This window comes from Saccopteryx leptura, chromosome 8, assembly GCF_036850995.1.
Source record: "Saccopteryx leptura isolate mSacLep1 chromosome 8, mSacLep1_pri_phased_curated, whole genome shotgun sequence".
Lineage (NCBI taxonomy): Eukaryota > Metazoa > Chordata > Mammalia > Chiroptera > Emballonuridae > Saccopteryx > Saccopteryx leptura.
The window spans coordinates 1,448,920-1,464,468 of record NC_089510.1 but is presented as its reverse complement, the minus strand read 5'-3'; the positions used below and the strand labels follow the sequence as shown (position 1 = coordinate 1,464,468).

Below are 15,549 nucleotides of genomic sequence, written 5' to 3'. Positions count from 1 at the left end.
CAGAGAAAGAGAGTGAGTCAGAGCGAGGGATAGACAGGGACAGACAGACAGGAATGGAGAGAGATGAGAAACATCAATCATTAGTTTTTCATTGCACTTGCAACACTTTAGTTGTTCATTGATTGCTTTCTCATACGTGCCTTGACCATGGGCCTTCAGCAGACCGAGTAACCCCTTGCTCGAGCCAGCGACCTTGGGTCCAAGCTGGTAGACTTTTGCTCAAACCAGATGAGCCCGTGCTCAAGCTGGCGACCTCGGGGTCTCGAACCTGGGTCCTCTGCATCCCAGTCCGACGCTCTATCCACTGCGCCACCACCTGGTCAGGCCGGGAACAATTCTTCAAGAAGGTGGAGAGGCCTGCATCAGGTCCTCCACATCAGCTGCTTCTCGAGCTGAAGCAGCTGTGATGCAGGTAGACTCATCCCAGCGTCTCCTGCATGTTCCTCAGGCCATCCTGAGCCACCTGACCCAGTGTCTCCAGCACCTGCTGCAGGTCCTCCTGCCTCCCCAGCTCCCTCCTCCCCATGAGTCCCCCTCTCCCACCTTCCAGTGCCCCTTCCAGGGAGCCAGCCAACCACAGGAATGAAGGTAAGGAATTTATTTACACTCAGCTTTTGTCATTTTTTTTCTGTTACTACAACAGTGTACAGTACAGTAGTAAGTGTATCGACGTCCTTTTTCTGTGGCTCAGTTGTGCATTTATGTTCTAGATCAGCGGTTCTCAACCTGTGGGTCGTGACCCCTGTGTTTTGGTCATTGGACCCCCACCGGGGTCGCGACCCACAGGTTAAGAACCGCTGTTCTAGATGATGATTTGACAACTGTGTGTTAGGACAGGTACGTGACTTAGACTCCCGTTGGGGAGGGGGACAGACCAACACACAGCGTGACAGCCGCCGTGACAGGCCAGCACCAGGGAGGGGGCGGCTGTGGGGACGAACATCCCAGGTAGAGCGGTCGGCCAGGGATGACTTCCCAAGGAGAACTGGATCACAGAGGGCGTTTCTCTCACTCAGCCCTCAGCACGTCACCCCCTTCAGAGAAGTCCCTCTGGCAGTTCCAGCAGAGACCCCCCCCCACCCACGCACACACACACACACACACACACACCAAGCCACCGTCTCCCACTGCTCCTTCTATAAGCTGAGCTCGATGGCCAACAGGACACTGCTGGCCCCCGATCTCACAGCGCTCCCCTCCCGGAGCTGGGAGACGGACAGGAGGGTGGCGGTGGGCTCGGAGGAGAAGGCAGGGGGCTCCCTGGAGGGTCGTGCTGAAGAGAGAGTGATGGGGGCTGACCGGAGGAGAAGGCGGGGGGCTCCCTGGAGGGTCGTGCTGAAGAGAGAGTGATGGGGGCTGACCGGAGGAGAAGGCGGGGGGCTCCCTGGAGGGCCGTGCTGAAGAGGGAGTGATGGGGGCTGACCGGAGGAGAAGGCGGGGGGCTCCCTGGAGGGCCGTGCTGAAGAGGGAGTGATGGGGGCTGACCGGAGGGAAGGCGGCTGGAGGTGAGGCTCCCTGGACTGAGTGGCTCGGGCAGGTGTGTCCGAGAAGGTGCCTTTCAGAGGCTTCCTCAGGCTGGCCGCACAGTAGCGACAAAGCCGTGAGGAGAGCTCTGTCCCCGCTCCGCGTCCCTGCGTTCTCCGACGCTTTTTTAATAGCCTTCTCCAGACGCAAATCACCTGGATCCGGGTCCTGGGAACCCACCCCCCTCCCAGCTGCTCTAGATACTTCAGTAACAAAAGCTTTCTCTCTGGTTTGCGTTGCTGAAGTTCTCCTGAAGCACAAATGAAGAAAACTAACGAAGCAACCCCGGCCCTGGCCGGTTGGCTCAGTGGTAGAGCATTGGCCTGGCGTGCAGGAGTCCTGGGTTCGATTCCCGGCCAGGGCACACAGGAGAAGCGCCCATCTGCTTCTCCACCCCTCCCCCTCTCCTTCCTCTCTGTCTCTCTCTTCCCCTCCCACAGCTGAAGCTCCATTGGAGCAAAGTTGGCCCAGGTGTTGAGGATGGTTCCATGGCCTCCCCCTCAGGTGCTAGAATGGCTCTGGTTGCAATGGAGCAACGCCCCAGATGGGCAGAGCATCACCCCCCGGTGGGCATGCCGGGTGGATCCCGGTCGGGTGCATGTGGGAGTCTGTCTCTCTGCCTCCCTCCTCCTCACACATACACAAAAGAAGCAACCCCACACGCTCTCCAATCCCAGCCCAGAACGCATCCGTGGGAACTGTCTTAAACAGGGACACTGTCTCCTGATGGGTGGGGACACTGAGTGGGGGGCCGTGTGTCCCAGTGGACTTGATGTCACCAACGTGCAGACAGCACTTGCTACGTCCAGGCAGCGCCCTGAGCCCCTACGTGTGAGGCTCTCAAACCTCACAGCCCAGAGAGGTAGAAACAGTCACCGTCCCGTTTACACACAAGGAAACCGAGGCCAGGAGGGAGCAGGTGGCTCTCCCGTGGTCACAGGATAAGCAAACGGTGGGGGCAGAATGGGAGCCCCTTTCCAGCCGTGTCTCGCCGCGCGGTCTGGGGACAAGCAGCGTTCCGGGCAGGCTGGGAGTTGTTAGGGACCCAGATCACCGCTCGCTCTGGGGTCAGCAGAGGGAGCCCAAGCCCCCGGCCCACTAGTGCAAGTGCCCCCGGCCTGTTGTGTGACTGACTGTGGACCAGCGCCGGCTACAGAGACAACATGCCCGGCTGTTGACAACCTGGTTTGGCGTCTTGGAAGGAGTCGGGTACGGTTCCCCCGTGAGGCAGTTCTCAGCTGAGTAGAAGATGAAATGACCTGAAAATCACTCTGACCCCAGAGAGAGCCCAGAAACTTAAAATAAATAAATAAAACTGTTCCTGGACCAAGCAGCAGCTAGGTGGCAGAGTTGGGACTTAGACCCAGGCTAATCTGACCCCAAAGTCTACGAGCTTTTTATCCAGCCAAGGCCCCCCGCTGGGTGCTGGGGCGCAGAGATACGGGAGGCAGGGGCCTGCTGGCAGGGTGCCCGTGCGGCGAAGGCGGAGGCAGGGACGTGAGTGAGCCCAGGCAGGACTCGGGTGGGAAGGGTTCCTTCACGAGCGGCTCAGGGACCACAGAGCGCAAAGCAGAAAATGAATGAAGGTGTGTGTTCTCCTCCAAGGGGCAGGTGCTGACTGCTGGGTCCCCTGCACACACCCTGGCGCCCCCTCACCGTCAGTGAGGGTCTGATGAATGTGTGAACGAGGAAGAGACCGAAGTGCCCAGGACAGAAGGGAGGCTGTTCAGGGAAGACTTTTCAGATGGGTTCCCGCTGGGGTGGGCCTTGCAGGATGAGTGGGGGGTTCGCCAGGTGGAGAAGAGGGGAAAGGCATTCCGGGCGTATGCAAGGGAAAGACAGGGTGGGATAAAACGTCTCTCAGCTCCTTTAAGAAAATCATAACCCACAAACATGCACATGCACAATCCATACAAGCCCTGGCCAGTTGGCTCAGTAGGTAGAGTGTTGGCCCAGCATGTGGAGGTCCCAGGTTCGATTCCTGGTCAGGGCACACAGAAGTGACCATCTGCTCCTCCTCCCCTCCCCCTTCTCTCTCTCTCTCTCTTCCCTCCTGCAGCCATGACTTAATTGGTTCGAGTGCCATAGGTGCTGAGGATGGCTCCATGGAGCCTCCACCTCAGGCACTAAAAATAGCTCAGTTGTGAGCATCGGCCCCAGATGGACAGAGGACCAGCCCCAGACAGGGGTTGCCAGGTGGATCCTGGTCGGGGCACATGCAGGAGTCTGTCTCTCTATCTCCCCTCCTCTCGCTTGGAAAAAGAAGAAAAATACACACACACACACACACACACACTCACGTTATACACATACTATATACAACCACAACGAGAACTTCACTATGTACAATACAAGGTCCCTTCTTCTTTTGGTCTATTTCCATTTTGTAAATGTTCGTGGCAACCTGCTAATTTGCTGTGACACGGACACAAAATTTGGGGACATTGGGGTCTGGCCGGGGAATCTGGAGCCGGAATGTAAGGACCTTTGGCAGCTAGGGTGGTGATTTGGACCCTTTCCAGTCCTTGCCTCCCCCACAATTCCTTGGTCCTTCTCTGGCTGTCTGTGTGGCTCCCTGTGTCCCTGGCCAGTCTTCCTCAGTCGCCTCCAGCTTCTCCTTCTCCCTAGCTGGTCCTCGAAATCCTGCTGAGCTCCTGGGGCTCTGTGCTGGGTTCTACGCCTGACCCCAGCCTTCTTTGCCCCCCATGGCGTCCCATCCATGCCTTGGTCTGCAGGACACCCCGCCCCTTGCTGTGGAGATCATCCCCCTCGAAAGCCCACACCCCCCTGTTGAGTGCCAGGCACACACGACCGGCTGTCCTTCCAGTGACCTGCAGATATCTCCAGCTCCAAAGCCAAGTTCATCACCCTCCGACCAGCTCCTCCGCCATCCCAAAGCCCTGTCGCCCTCACCAGTCATGCACACACCGTCTCACAGGACGCACACACGGTCTCACAGGATGGACCCTCTCCCTGGGGCCTCCTCATCCCGTCCGTTCTGTCCCCAGTCCCCTCCACATCTCTCCAGGCCACCTACTGTCGTCCTCGTCCGAGGTGGCCTCTTCTGTCCAGATAACTTGCCCAGTCCGCCTTGTCTTGGGCCACTTCCTACCAATTCCCTGTTGAGGGCTGCCATGAGCCTTCCGAGAAAGAGATGGGAGCATGTGACACCCCTGCGTCCCCTTAGGATAAAGCCCAAACTTATCAATATTCTCTAAATGTATCCCCAGTCCCCCTGTTGGGCCTCCTCTCTGCAACCCCCCCCCACCCCCAACCACTGCCTCTAACGCTCTGTTCTCCAGACCCCTTGGACCTCCATGGACGCTGCTTCCTCTGGCTTCAAAATCTCTACCTACTTAACACCAGCTCCTTCCTTCTGGATCCCAGTGTAGGAACACCTCCTCCGGGAAGCCCTCCCTGATTCACTCAGGCTGGATCTGGTGTCCCTGTCTTTATGTTCCCAAAGTCCACCGTGCGTCCCCTTGCCCAGCTTCATGCCTGACACCTTCCTTTTTATTGCAGTGGCCTGAGTCTGTCTTCTCCACGAGATGGGCAGCTTCATTGGGAGGGGAAGGGCAGATGTCAAGGCTAAAACTCTGCAGGTTAAACCCCCAGCTCTGCAGTGCACCGGCTGGCTGTGGGGGTCTGGAACTTCATTTAGTCCCTCCCTGATTTGCTTCCTCCATACTGGAAAAGGACGTTCATTATGATGCTAATAATACCGTTAACAAGAATAGCTGTTAGAGCAGTGGTCCCCAACCCCCCGGCCGCAGGTACCGGTCCGTGGGCCATTTGGTACCGGTCCGCAGAGAAAGAATAAATAACTTACATTTTTCTGTTTTATTTATATTTTAGTCTGAACGATGTTTTATTTTTAAAAAATGACCAGATTCCCTCTGCTACATCCATCTAAGACCCACTCTTGACGCTTGTCTCGTAAGTTCGACAATTATATTTAAAAATACCACAGTTTTTACGCCGGTCACATAATTTTATTTTGTGCATATATCCGTCCATGAAAATATTTTCTGACATTAAACCGGTCCGTGGCCCAAAAAAGGTTGGGGAGCACTGTGTTGGAGGACCGGAGGAGCCAACATGCTGCTGTTCTCAGTGACAGCGCCTGGCACATCGTAAGTGCCATCCACGTGTCTGATGACCTAGTTGGTCCTCAGACGAGCCGGTCCAGGAGAGCTGACTCTGGGTTTATTGGACCCGTGGCTATGTCCCCAGAACCTGCGCATGGGGCCTGGTCACGAGTGCGACCCAGATGAATCTCTGGTCTCAGAGAACGGCGATGCGTCTAGTACACGTCCGATCTGGACAGGGCACCCTGCAGATGACGGCGGAGATCTGCGGAGGCCACTGTCCACAGTGCCTTGGCTGGGAAGGTTCCAAGGCAGGGAGGACTCGATGGGGGCTCTGTCTGGCCCCCAGGCGGGCGCTGAACTCCAGTGCTGAACTCAGGGGGGACCGTGGACTGGAACCAACCCGCACATGCAGCTTCTGAACGTGGCTGCGCTTCCTCACGGTGGGGCAGCCCCAGACTCCTTCCGCGGGGGGCGGCTCAGGGCTCCGAGGGGACCTTCCGGCAGAGGCCGAGTTTGCACGGCCCCTTAGGACATCGCCCTGCAAATCCTGCAACAGGATCACTGTGGTCACGCCTTCCTGGTGGAAGCCCTCAGACACCGGCCGAGATCCACGCAGGGAGAGCACCAGAGAACCCCCCTCTCTTTAGATTAGCTATTATTAACAAGACAGGTAATAATAGCAAATGTTGGAGAGGCTGTGGAGTAAAAGGAACCCTCATACACTGTTGGTGGGAATGTAAAGTAGTACAACCATTATGGAAGAAAGTATGGTGGTTCCTCAAAAAACTGAAAATAGAACTACCTTATGACCCAGCAATCCCTCTACTGGGTATATACCCCCCAAACTCAGAAACATTGATACGTAAAGACACATGTAGCCCCATGTTCATTGCAGCATTGTTCACAGTGCCCAGGACATGGAAACAACCAAAAAGCCCGTCAATAGATGACTGGATAAAGAATATGTGGCACATATACACTATGGAATACTACTCAGCCATAAGAAATGATGACATCGGATCATTTACAGCAAAATGGTGGGATCTTGATAACATTATACGAAGTGAAATAAGTAAATCAGAAAAAGCAGGAACTGCATTATTCCATACGTAGGTGGGACATAAAAGTGAAACTAAGAGACATTGATAAGAGTGTGGTGGTTACGGGGGGGAGGGGGGAAAGGGAGAGGGAAAGGGGGAGGGGGAGGGGCACAAAGAAAACTAGCTAGAAGGTGACAGAGGACAATCTGACTTTGGGTGCTGGGTATGCAACATAATTGAACGACAAGATAACCTGGACTTGTTATCTTTGAATATGTATCCTGATTTATTGATGTCGCCCCATTAAAAAAATAAAATTATTTAAAAAAAAAAAAGAAAAAGAAAAGAGAACCCCCCTCTCCTCATGGGGAGGCGTGCCAAAGCCTTTGGTGGCCGTGTTTTAAAACCACCCCCTGAGCCAACAACACCGCCATTGCCGCCTACCTGGACCGGTGGGTAGGCCGCTCTCTGGTCTGCTGGTCCACTTTGTCCAGCCCTACCGGTCCCCTCAGGGAATCTCCACCCGGCAGCCAAGGGCAGCTTCTGAACACACAGATCCGATGAGTCACCCTTCCTTCCTATCCCTCCAATGTCTTCCTCCTGAACTTGCCACTGACATTGGAGCTCCCTGACGGGTCCTCACAGCTGCGTGCGGGTCGGTCCCCAGAACCTGCCTCCCACCTCCGAGGCCTTATTTCTCTTTCTGGAGCACAGCTCTAGTGCCTGCCTGGAGCTCATGCTTCCCTGCTGGACTCCTTCCTGAAATGTCAGCCCATCCCCCACCCCCCCACAAATCCTGTGTCCCTCGGACCTCAGCTGGCATGCCACCTCTTTGGATCTAAAACAGATCCTCCGACATCCATCGCTGGCTCTCCTGCAACTCTGTTTTGGTTTTTGTTTGTTTGCTTTTAAGTGAAAGAAGGGGAAATAGACTCTTGCATGACTCCTCCCCCCCCCCCCCGGGGATCCTAGTAATCCCTGTCTGGGGCTGATGCTTGAATCAACCAAGCTATTCTCAGTGCCTGAGGCAGACAGGTGATTGTGGAGCTGCTGTCTGCTGCAGGAGGGGAAGAGGGAGAGGACGGGGAGAGGGAAAGGGAGAGAAGCAGATGGTCACTTCTCATGTGTGCCCTGATGGGGATCCAACTGGGGACATCTGCATGCAGGAGCAGCCATCAATCCACTGAGCCCACCAGCCAGGGCTCCACAACTCTGTTTTAAAACCTCTGCTCGCCCCTGGATGCCTGAAGTTATGCTTCGGTTTACTTTTGACCTGTCTTCTTCACAAGCTAAGAGAGAGACCCTTGTCTTTCCCGTTCCTGGTTGTGCGCATGGTCCCCAGCCATGGCGCCAGGCACGAACATTTGTGGATTGTGCATGAATGCACGAACGATTGCACGTCGTTTTCCAGGGTCCTTGCGTGAACTGGAAAAGCAATTCTAGAGTCAGGCCCACCTTGTTTCCAACTGGCTCTGCCGCTAATTAGCTGGGGACTTTGGGGAAAACACCTTCGCGTCCCTGAGCCTCAGTTTCTTCATCTGAAACTTGCGTCCAGCAGCCCGCGCTCCCTGGACCGGGTTCAGGACCGGCGGTCCCGCCAGGAGTGGGTCCCTGGGAGTGAGGCCGAGCTGCGCCACCCGCCGTGCTCGCCAGGGGTCGCCCCGAGCGCACGCCTAGCCGCCCTCGGAACCCCGCGCGCTCCGGTGGCTCCGCCGCCCGACGTCTCCATTCCGTGCGGGTTATCCAGGCCGCAACCTGACTCCGACCGTCCGCTAGGAGAGGGATTCCAGGGGAGGCTGCCGGACCTGGGCTCTCACCTGCTGTCCCCCATCCAATAGACGGGGGTGGGAAAGAATAGGCGGAGCCAGTTACCCCCGCAGCCCCAAGGAAGGGGGTGTCCTCCCACGAAGCGGGGCTCGGAAGCCCGGGGGACAGCGGAACCAGGGGCGACCTAGAATCCCTCCCCCCAGCCAGTTCCGTCTGGGCTCTCAGCCAGACGAGAGGACAGGAGGACAGCGGGGGGGGGGGGGGTCCTGGCCGAGGGTCCTGGCCGAGCCCCGCGTTGCCCTCCCCCACCCAGTCCCGCGCCCCGAGCGCAGTCCCTGGGCGACCCCGTCGCCCCGCAACTTGCGAGTTAGGGACCTCTGGGAATCGAGCGTCGCGGAGCCGGGAGAGGGCGCCGCGGGAGCGCAAGGGGCGAGGCGCGAGCGCGCGCCGGGAGCAGGCTGCTGGGTCCCGCGGGCGCGGGGGCGCGGGGCGGGCGCTCCCGGGAGGCGGGCGGGGGAGGGACGGGGGAGACGGGGGAGGGCGGGGCGGGGGCGGGCGGCTGCCGTGTCCCCGCACTGCCCGCGCCTCGCACATTCGCACCGGCAGCTCGCGCGCAGCCCGGCGTCGCCCCGCGCGGCGCTCGCTCCTCCCTCCCTCCTCCCGTGAGTGGATCCCGCGCTCCCGGCGAGGCTCAGGCGCGGGGTGCGCTGACGGGCGTACGGACAGACGGCCCTGGGGGACGCCTCGGCCCGCGCCTCCCGGGCGGGCTATGTGGATTGCCCTACCGGGGTCGGCCCGCGGGATCAGCGCAGCTCGGCCCGCGGTCCCAGCGGCCAGCGGGGACTATGAACCGGAAAGCGCGGCGCTGCCTGGGCCACCTCTTTCTCAGCCTGGGCATGGTCTACCTCCGGATCGGGTAAGGGCCGCTCGTCGTAGCCCCTGCACGCGTGTCCCGGCAAAGTTGCCGTGGCCCAGGGAAAGGTGGCACCGCCGTCGGCCACCAACTTCTCCGGCCCGTCTGAGAGGCCGGGTGGGCGCGGTGCGGGAGCGGTGGGCGCACAAAGGCCCCCCGCAGGTGGGCGCCCCCGGAGTGCGCCCAGCTCGAGCGGCACGAGCGAGGAGACTGGCCATCCTGAGGACGTCTGGGTCTGGAAGCCCCCAGAACCAGGGACAGCCAGCAGGGACGCTCCAGCTCCTGGGGGACTCAGACGAGGGCTAGCTGCTGCAATGGGTCAGCCAATCCTAGGGGCCTCTGAGACCCGGGCGTGGGAACAGCAGGTCCAGCAGGAACACTGAGCGCGGACCCGGGACCACAGCCGCTCCCAGGGAGCTCAGTCCTCAGAGCCGGAGAGGTGCGGGCAACAGCCGCTCCTGAGACAAGGAGCAGTCCCGGGTGGCAGGCGGGGCCGGTCCGTGCAACAGAGAACAGGTACCCAGAGGGAGGGACCGCCGCTGGCGAAACAACACACAAACCTTCCCAGAACGCCGGCACCACACAATTTCCAAGGACCCTGGGACTCCCAGCGCCCTGTCCTGGGCCAAGAGGGACAGCGCCTCCCAGCCGAAACACACGCGCGCGCGCGCGCGCGCGCACACACACACACACACAGAACGAGAGCTGGCCCGAGACACGGAGGGAGACAAGCTCGCAGAGCCAGCGCCCGAGAGGGGCGGGACACCCCGCCCCCTAAAACTGGGTGCCGGAGTGTGTCTGCGCGCGGGCGCGGCGGCCCTCCCCGCTTCCCCACAGCCGTTCTGCGGAGGTGGGGCTTGGGGCGGCGCTCCGGTTGGGGTGGGAGGTGGGGGCGTGGGGCGCGCGGGACGCGTCTGGGAGCTGCCTTTGCACTGCCCGTCACCCTTTGTACTTGGGAGATACTGCGGGGGAGGCACGGAGGGGTGAGGGTGGGGGGCTTCAGGGACGGATAGAGGCTCTGGCGCTAATCGGCCGCCTTGGCGGGTGGCACACAACCTGCTCCCCCGCCCCCAGCAGGGAACCCCCCCCCCCCACCCGCTCCGCTCCACGTGGGGAAGGGGCGGGCTGCGGGAGCCGCGGCGCGGGGTGCTGTGTGGCAGATCCTTTGTGTTTTGCCACTATCCCGCCTCCGCTTCGCCCACCCCGCGTCTCCGAAGCGGGGTTTTCTCAAACTGACCCGCAGTGGAAGCGAGCAGGTGCGCCCAGGGCGGACCAGGCGGCCGGCCAGCCCCGACCGCGGGCCGCGAGGCGGCTGCGGGGCCCGCGCGCTGCCCGTCCGGCCGCCCGCCTGCCGGTGTGTTCTAAGTGATATTGATTCGCCCGCGGCTGAGTGGCTCTTCTCTTTTCTCCCTTTCATCTTCACCTTGGCCCGCGCGCCCGCGCCACGCGCGCATCCAGCCTCCAGGAAGCCGGGCCGGCTGATTGGCGCTGGCCGCTGGCGGCTTTATCTCCTTGTTTTAATTAGAAACGAGGCGGAGGGGGCTGGGAGGGGGGAGGGAAAGGGAAAACAACAGAAAACAGCCTCCCCTGGCCGCGCCGCCAGCCCGACCTCCTGCCGGCGGCGGTGAGCCCTCACTGACCCGGTTGGGGCTCGGTTGCCCCAGAGGGAGGCACCCAGGGAGGGCGCCGACCTGCCGCCCAGCAGATGCCCTTTGGGGACGTGGAGAGAGGTCCAGGTCGGGAGGAGTTGCAGGGTCATTCCGGTCCAGGCCCTGCCGCTGCTCTGTGGGCCGTGGGTTATCCATCTGTAAAATGGGCGTGAGGGTTCAAGCCCCTAAGAGACCTTCTAGTTCCCCAAGTGTGGCTGGTTTCTTCCTGCTCAGGACTGATGGCAGGCACGGGTGCATTCTTTATTTTATCTAAGTAGTTCAAGCGACAGAAGCACTAGCCTCTTGTGACAATCAGATCCAATAATAATCATAATAAAAGAGCAACTTCTAAGCACTGTCCTTGTTTTAACATATTTACTTTAAAAAAAAAAAAAAAACAATCCTCTGAGGTGAGGACTGATGATTAATACCCTCATTTTAGCCAGGGAAGCACGGGGGGGGGGGGGGGTGTCACTTGTCCGAGGTCACACAGCTAGTCCATGACGGAAACTTGGATGGCACCCTCGCTCTGACCTCGTTGCTGCTGGGCCATTGTTCTTATGAGTTTCTGACCCTCATCTATCATTGTGCTGCTCTGCCCGTGTGGGGATGTCCCTGGGGTCAGCTGGGTGCTCACAGGCTCCTCCTGACTTGTGGCCAGAACCTCCACTTCATCTTGTGAGGACACCTCTTCCCCCAGCGCTTCTGACATTGTCACTTGGTGTGGGACTCTGTTCTAATGGCTAGGATGCCGGGCTCCTGTTTCCAATCCATCACGGGCTAGCTTCTGTATCTCAGCCTCTGCGAGCCTCCGTTTTCAGATAGGTCAAGGGGAGAGAGGGGTGAGTCCTGACAGCGGGGCTCTTTGGAAAGGTCACGTGGGCTAATGTTTGTGACAGCACCGGCCATGCTGCCTTTGGCCATCTTAGGGGTGCTGCAAAAGTTCCCCGACGCCTTCAGTGTGTATTTGGGGAGCAGGCGTTCCCCCTCAGCAACAGTTCTCAAGCTCCACCGTCCACTTATTCAGTAGCCATTTAGTGAACCAGCTGATGGCCTTCCTGCCCTCAAACAGCTCGTAGTCTAAGGAGAAAGGCAGGAAAACAAGGGAGCAGACAAAGTTAAAAATAAACGCACACACGAAGACATGTCCAAGGGCCCGAGCAGGGAGTAGCCAGAGTGCGGACAGGCAAACAAAACAGAGATCGTGATGGAAAGGTGAGGAGGGGTGAGGTGGGGAGGTCACAGGCACGATGACAAAAAACCAAAGCAGGGGAAGCTCAGGGCGGGAGAGAGCTTGTAGGGAGAGATGTCAGCACGGACCAAGGGCCTGAGGCAGGGAGCAGGCTGGTGGGAGGCAGGAGCCAGAGGGAGAGAGGACAGGGATGGTCAGTTAGGTGCCCGGAGAGGAGCAAGATCAGCAGCTCTCCGGCGCTGTTGGTACAGAAAGCCCGGTTCCTGAACAGCTTCCCACGCCCGAGCTCCAGGATGGGCAGTGGGAGGCACCTAGCCCAGGGGCTGGCCGTGGCCCTAATGTAACTAGAAGCTGTCATTAATGATACAGAATTCGTAACTATCTTATAGATATATTATAGAATTATAACCAGAGGGAGACGTCTGCGGTGAGAGCTGCTCTTTCAAAGTAGGCTAGAGGATGACACAGAGGGAGACTCCCCATAAATGGACCATCTTTCTATAAAGGAAGGGCTTACCTGCACCATCAGGGTTACCATGGGAATCTGTTGGGAGTTATCTTGAGATGATGAAATAGCCCCGCCCCCAGGCCAGGTAGCCACGAGTCACATGGGTGCCCCTCTTTGCCTTCTACCTTCCCCATGTCTCCCCTTAGCTCCACCCCATCCATCAGTCCATCTGTCCACAGCTCCCTCTGCAGCCACCCCCCCACGCCCACTGCCACCAGGCCCGGCCACCGCCACCTCTGGCCTGCCCACTGTCCCTGCTCCTGCTCTGGCATCCTCCAGGCCTCCCATGGGGCTGGAGAGACAGGGTCCTGTCGGGGTCACACTTACAGCCCTTCACTGCTTCCTGGTGCACCTGAGAAAATTCTAGCCCTGAGTGACCTCTTGTCCCCAGACTGTCCTCCTTCCCAAGCTCTGCCCCCCTGTGGGGTCTTTCTCGTCCTTGGAAACCCCAAGCTTTGTCCCTTCCCGGGACTTCTGCATTTTCTGTTCCCTCTTCCCCGAACACTCTTCCCCAGACCTTTCCACTGATGGCCACCGGTCAGGTCTCTGCTTCCCTGTCACCTCCTCAGGGAAGCCCTCCTTGATCACCCCAGCTAAAGTGGCCCCTGGCCCTCCCTTTCCAAACCCAGCCCCAGCTGCCATCCCAGCATCTTTCCTGAACTGTCTGCATAGCGTGCCCAGCAGTCCGGAACGGGATGCTGGGTTCGGTTATGACGTGGACGTTGTCTCCCTGGGTATCTCCTGTGGGAGTGGGCACAGTGTCTCCCAGCAGGGTACCTGGCACTGTAGGTGTCCAATATGTATCAGGTCAGTGAATGACTCCCACCGGAATAGCCATAAGCTTCCCCCAGGCCAGTCGTGTCCAGTGAGGGGATACACGCACTCCACCGGCCTGCTGGGAGAACATACTTAGACCTTCTAGTCACGTGTTCTCTGTGAATGTTTTTTTGGTAATCACACATTTTCTTTAAAGGTTTTTTTGGGGGGGGGCAATAAAACACACACACACGCATACACACACGAGAGTATATAAAACATACCCACATGCACACACACACGTGCACACTTATGAAGTATATAAAACACGCACACATACGAGAGTATATAAAACATGCACACACACGCACATGCATGCGCACACTTGAGTATATAAAACATGCACACACACTCACACACGTGTGCGTGCACACACAAGAGTATATAAAACATGCACGCACACGCACACATGCAACACACGAGAGTATATAAAACACGCACGCACACGCGCACATGCACACATATGAAGTATATGAAACATGCACACATACGAGAGTATATAAAACATGCACAGACACGCACACACGTATGCATGCACACACGAGGGTATATAAAGCATGCACACACACACACACACGAGAGTATATAAAACACGCACGCACACACGTGCACACATATGAAGTATATAAAACATGCACAGACAGTTGTTTTTGTGGTGAACATCGGGCTCCCATCGCCCGTTCAGAGGCAGCGGCTGTGTGAAACTTCGCCGTCTCCCTTGTGCGCCTTCCCCGTTTCTCCACGTAGGGAGAGTTGATCCCTAAATAAGGTTAGGGTTCGTTTTGCACGGTCTGAACCTTCACCTCAGTCAAATCCGGCCGTCACGGCAAAGGCAACTTGCTTTAGTTCACTCTACGTTGGACGTAGGTGGTATCGAGAAGGGCAGTGGAGCCTCCCTGGTTATTGTATCGACCCCCCGACCCCCCCCCCCCCGGCACCGATACCTGTGGGAAGTCGTGAAGGAGTGGGCGTGGTTGGGGGTGCAGTATCGGGGACAGTTGGGCGACTCCTGCCGGGATCTGCAGGGTGAGGTGCCCGGGGCGGACACCCAGGGAGGACCTGTGGGCCGCGCCCTCCACCTTGCGGGCCTAACGCTCCCTCTCTCTGTGTCCCCCGCTCCAGCGGCTTCTCTTCGGTGGTAGCTCTGGGCGCGAGCATCATCTGTAACAAGATCCCAGGCCTGGCTCCCAGACAGCGGGCCATCTGCCAGAGCCGGCCCGACGCCATCATCGTCATAGGAGAAGGCTCGCAAATGGGGCTGGACGAGTGTCAGTTTCAGTTCCGCAACGGCCGCTGGAACTGCTCGGCCCTGGGGGAGCGCACCGTCTTCGGGAAGGAGCTCAAAGTGGGTACGTGCCCCCCCAGCCACCGCTCACGGGGTGGGGTCGCGCAGGCCGCGGGGAGGTCAGGACTCTCCCGGGAGCCCTCCGGGACCCCTCACCTGCCCCGCGCTGGGATGCACCCCTTTCTCCCCCTTCCCCCCTATGGGCTCTGGAAGGCGCCACGACTTGAATTCGGATTTCCCCATGAGGACGGGCTGTCAGGGTTGAACCCCGACCACCCCAGCTCTGGATGTCAATGCTGAAAACCAGTGGTCCAGAGGCCAGACGGCCGATACAGCACTGACGCTATTTCTTTCATGGAAGCCCCAAACTTTACTTTCTCCGTTTTACCTAGAAATATCCATTTCTGGCCTCTTTTGAAAAAAAAAAAAATAGGCGTACACACACATTCACATTGTTATGATGGGCCCGGGCTGAGCACACAGCTTCCGCCGGGGGCGCCTGGGCAGCCCGCGCCCTGCCGCAGTCCCCACCACTCCCTGTTACCCACCCGGTGTCCACCGTCATGTGATTCACTTGGCCGCTGGGGGGCATCTCAGTTTGCAACCCCTATTTTGTGGGAATTGTGCTGTTGGACACATGTACACACATAACACACACACACACACACATGCATGCACACAGTGTTAGGCCACACGTTTGGTTTTAAAAATTAATTGTGAGAAGAACCTGGTGGAAAGGGGTTTGGTTGGCGAAAGCCCCGTGG

General features: G+C 58.4%; 1 protein-coding gene and 1 long non-coding RNA gene across 2 annotated transcripts in view; one reads left to right on the top strand and one right to left on the bottom strand.

The window, feature by feature from the left end:
* The window catches only part of LOC136379798 (uncharacterized), a 555,021-nt gene that overhangs the window by 441,670 nt on the left and 97,802 nt on the right, over positions 1–15,549 (bottom strand). The window lies entirely within an intron of this gene.
* WNT7A (Wnt family member 7A) overlaps positions 9,206–15,549 on the top strand; it is a 58,835-nt gene continuing 52,491 nt past the window's right edge. Inside the window, exons 1-2 of the mRNA XM_066347362.1 lie at positions 9,206–9,338; positions 14,623–14,849. Of these exons, the coding sequence (XP_066203459.1) occupies positions 9,268–9,338; positions 14,623–14,849 (298 nt within the window). The 5' untranslated portion in view covers positions 9,206–9,267. The remainder of the gene's footprint in view (positions 9,339–14,622; positions 14,850–15,549) is intronic.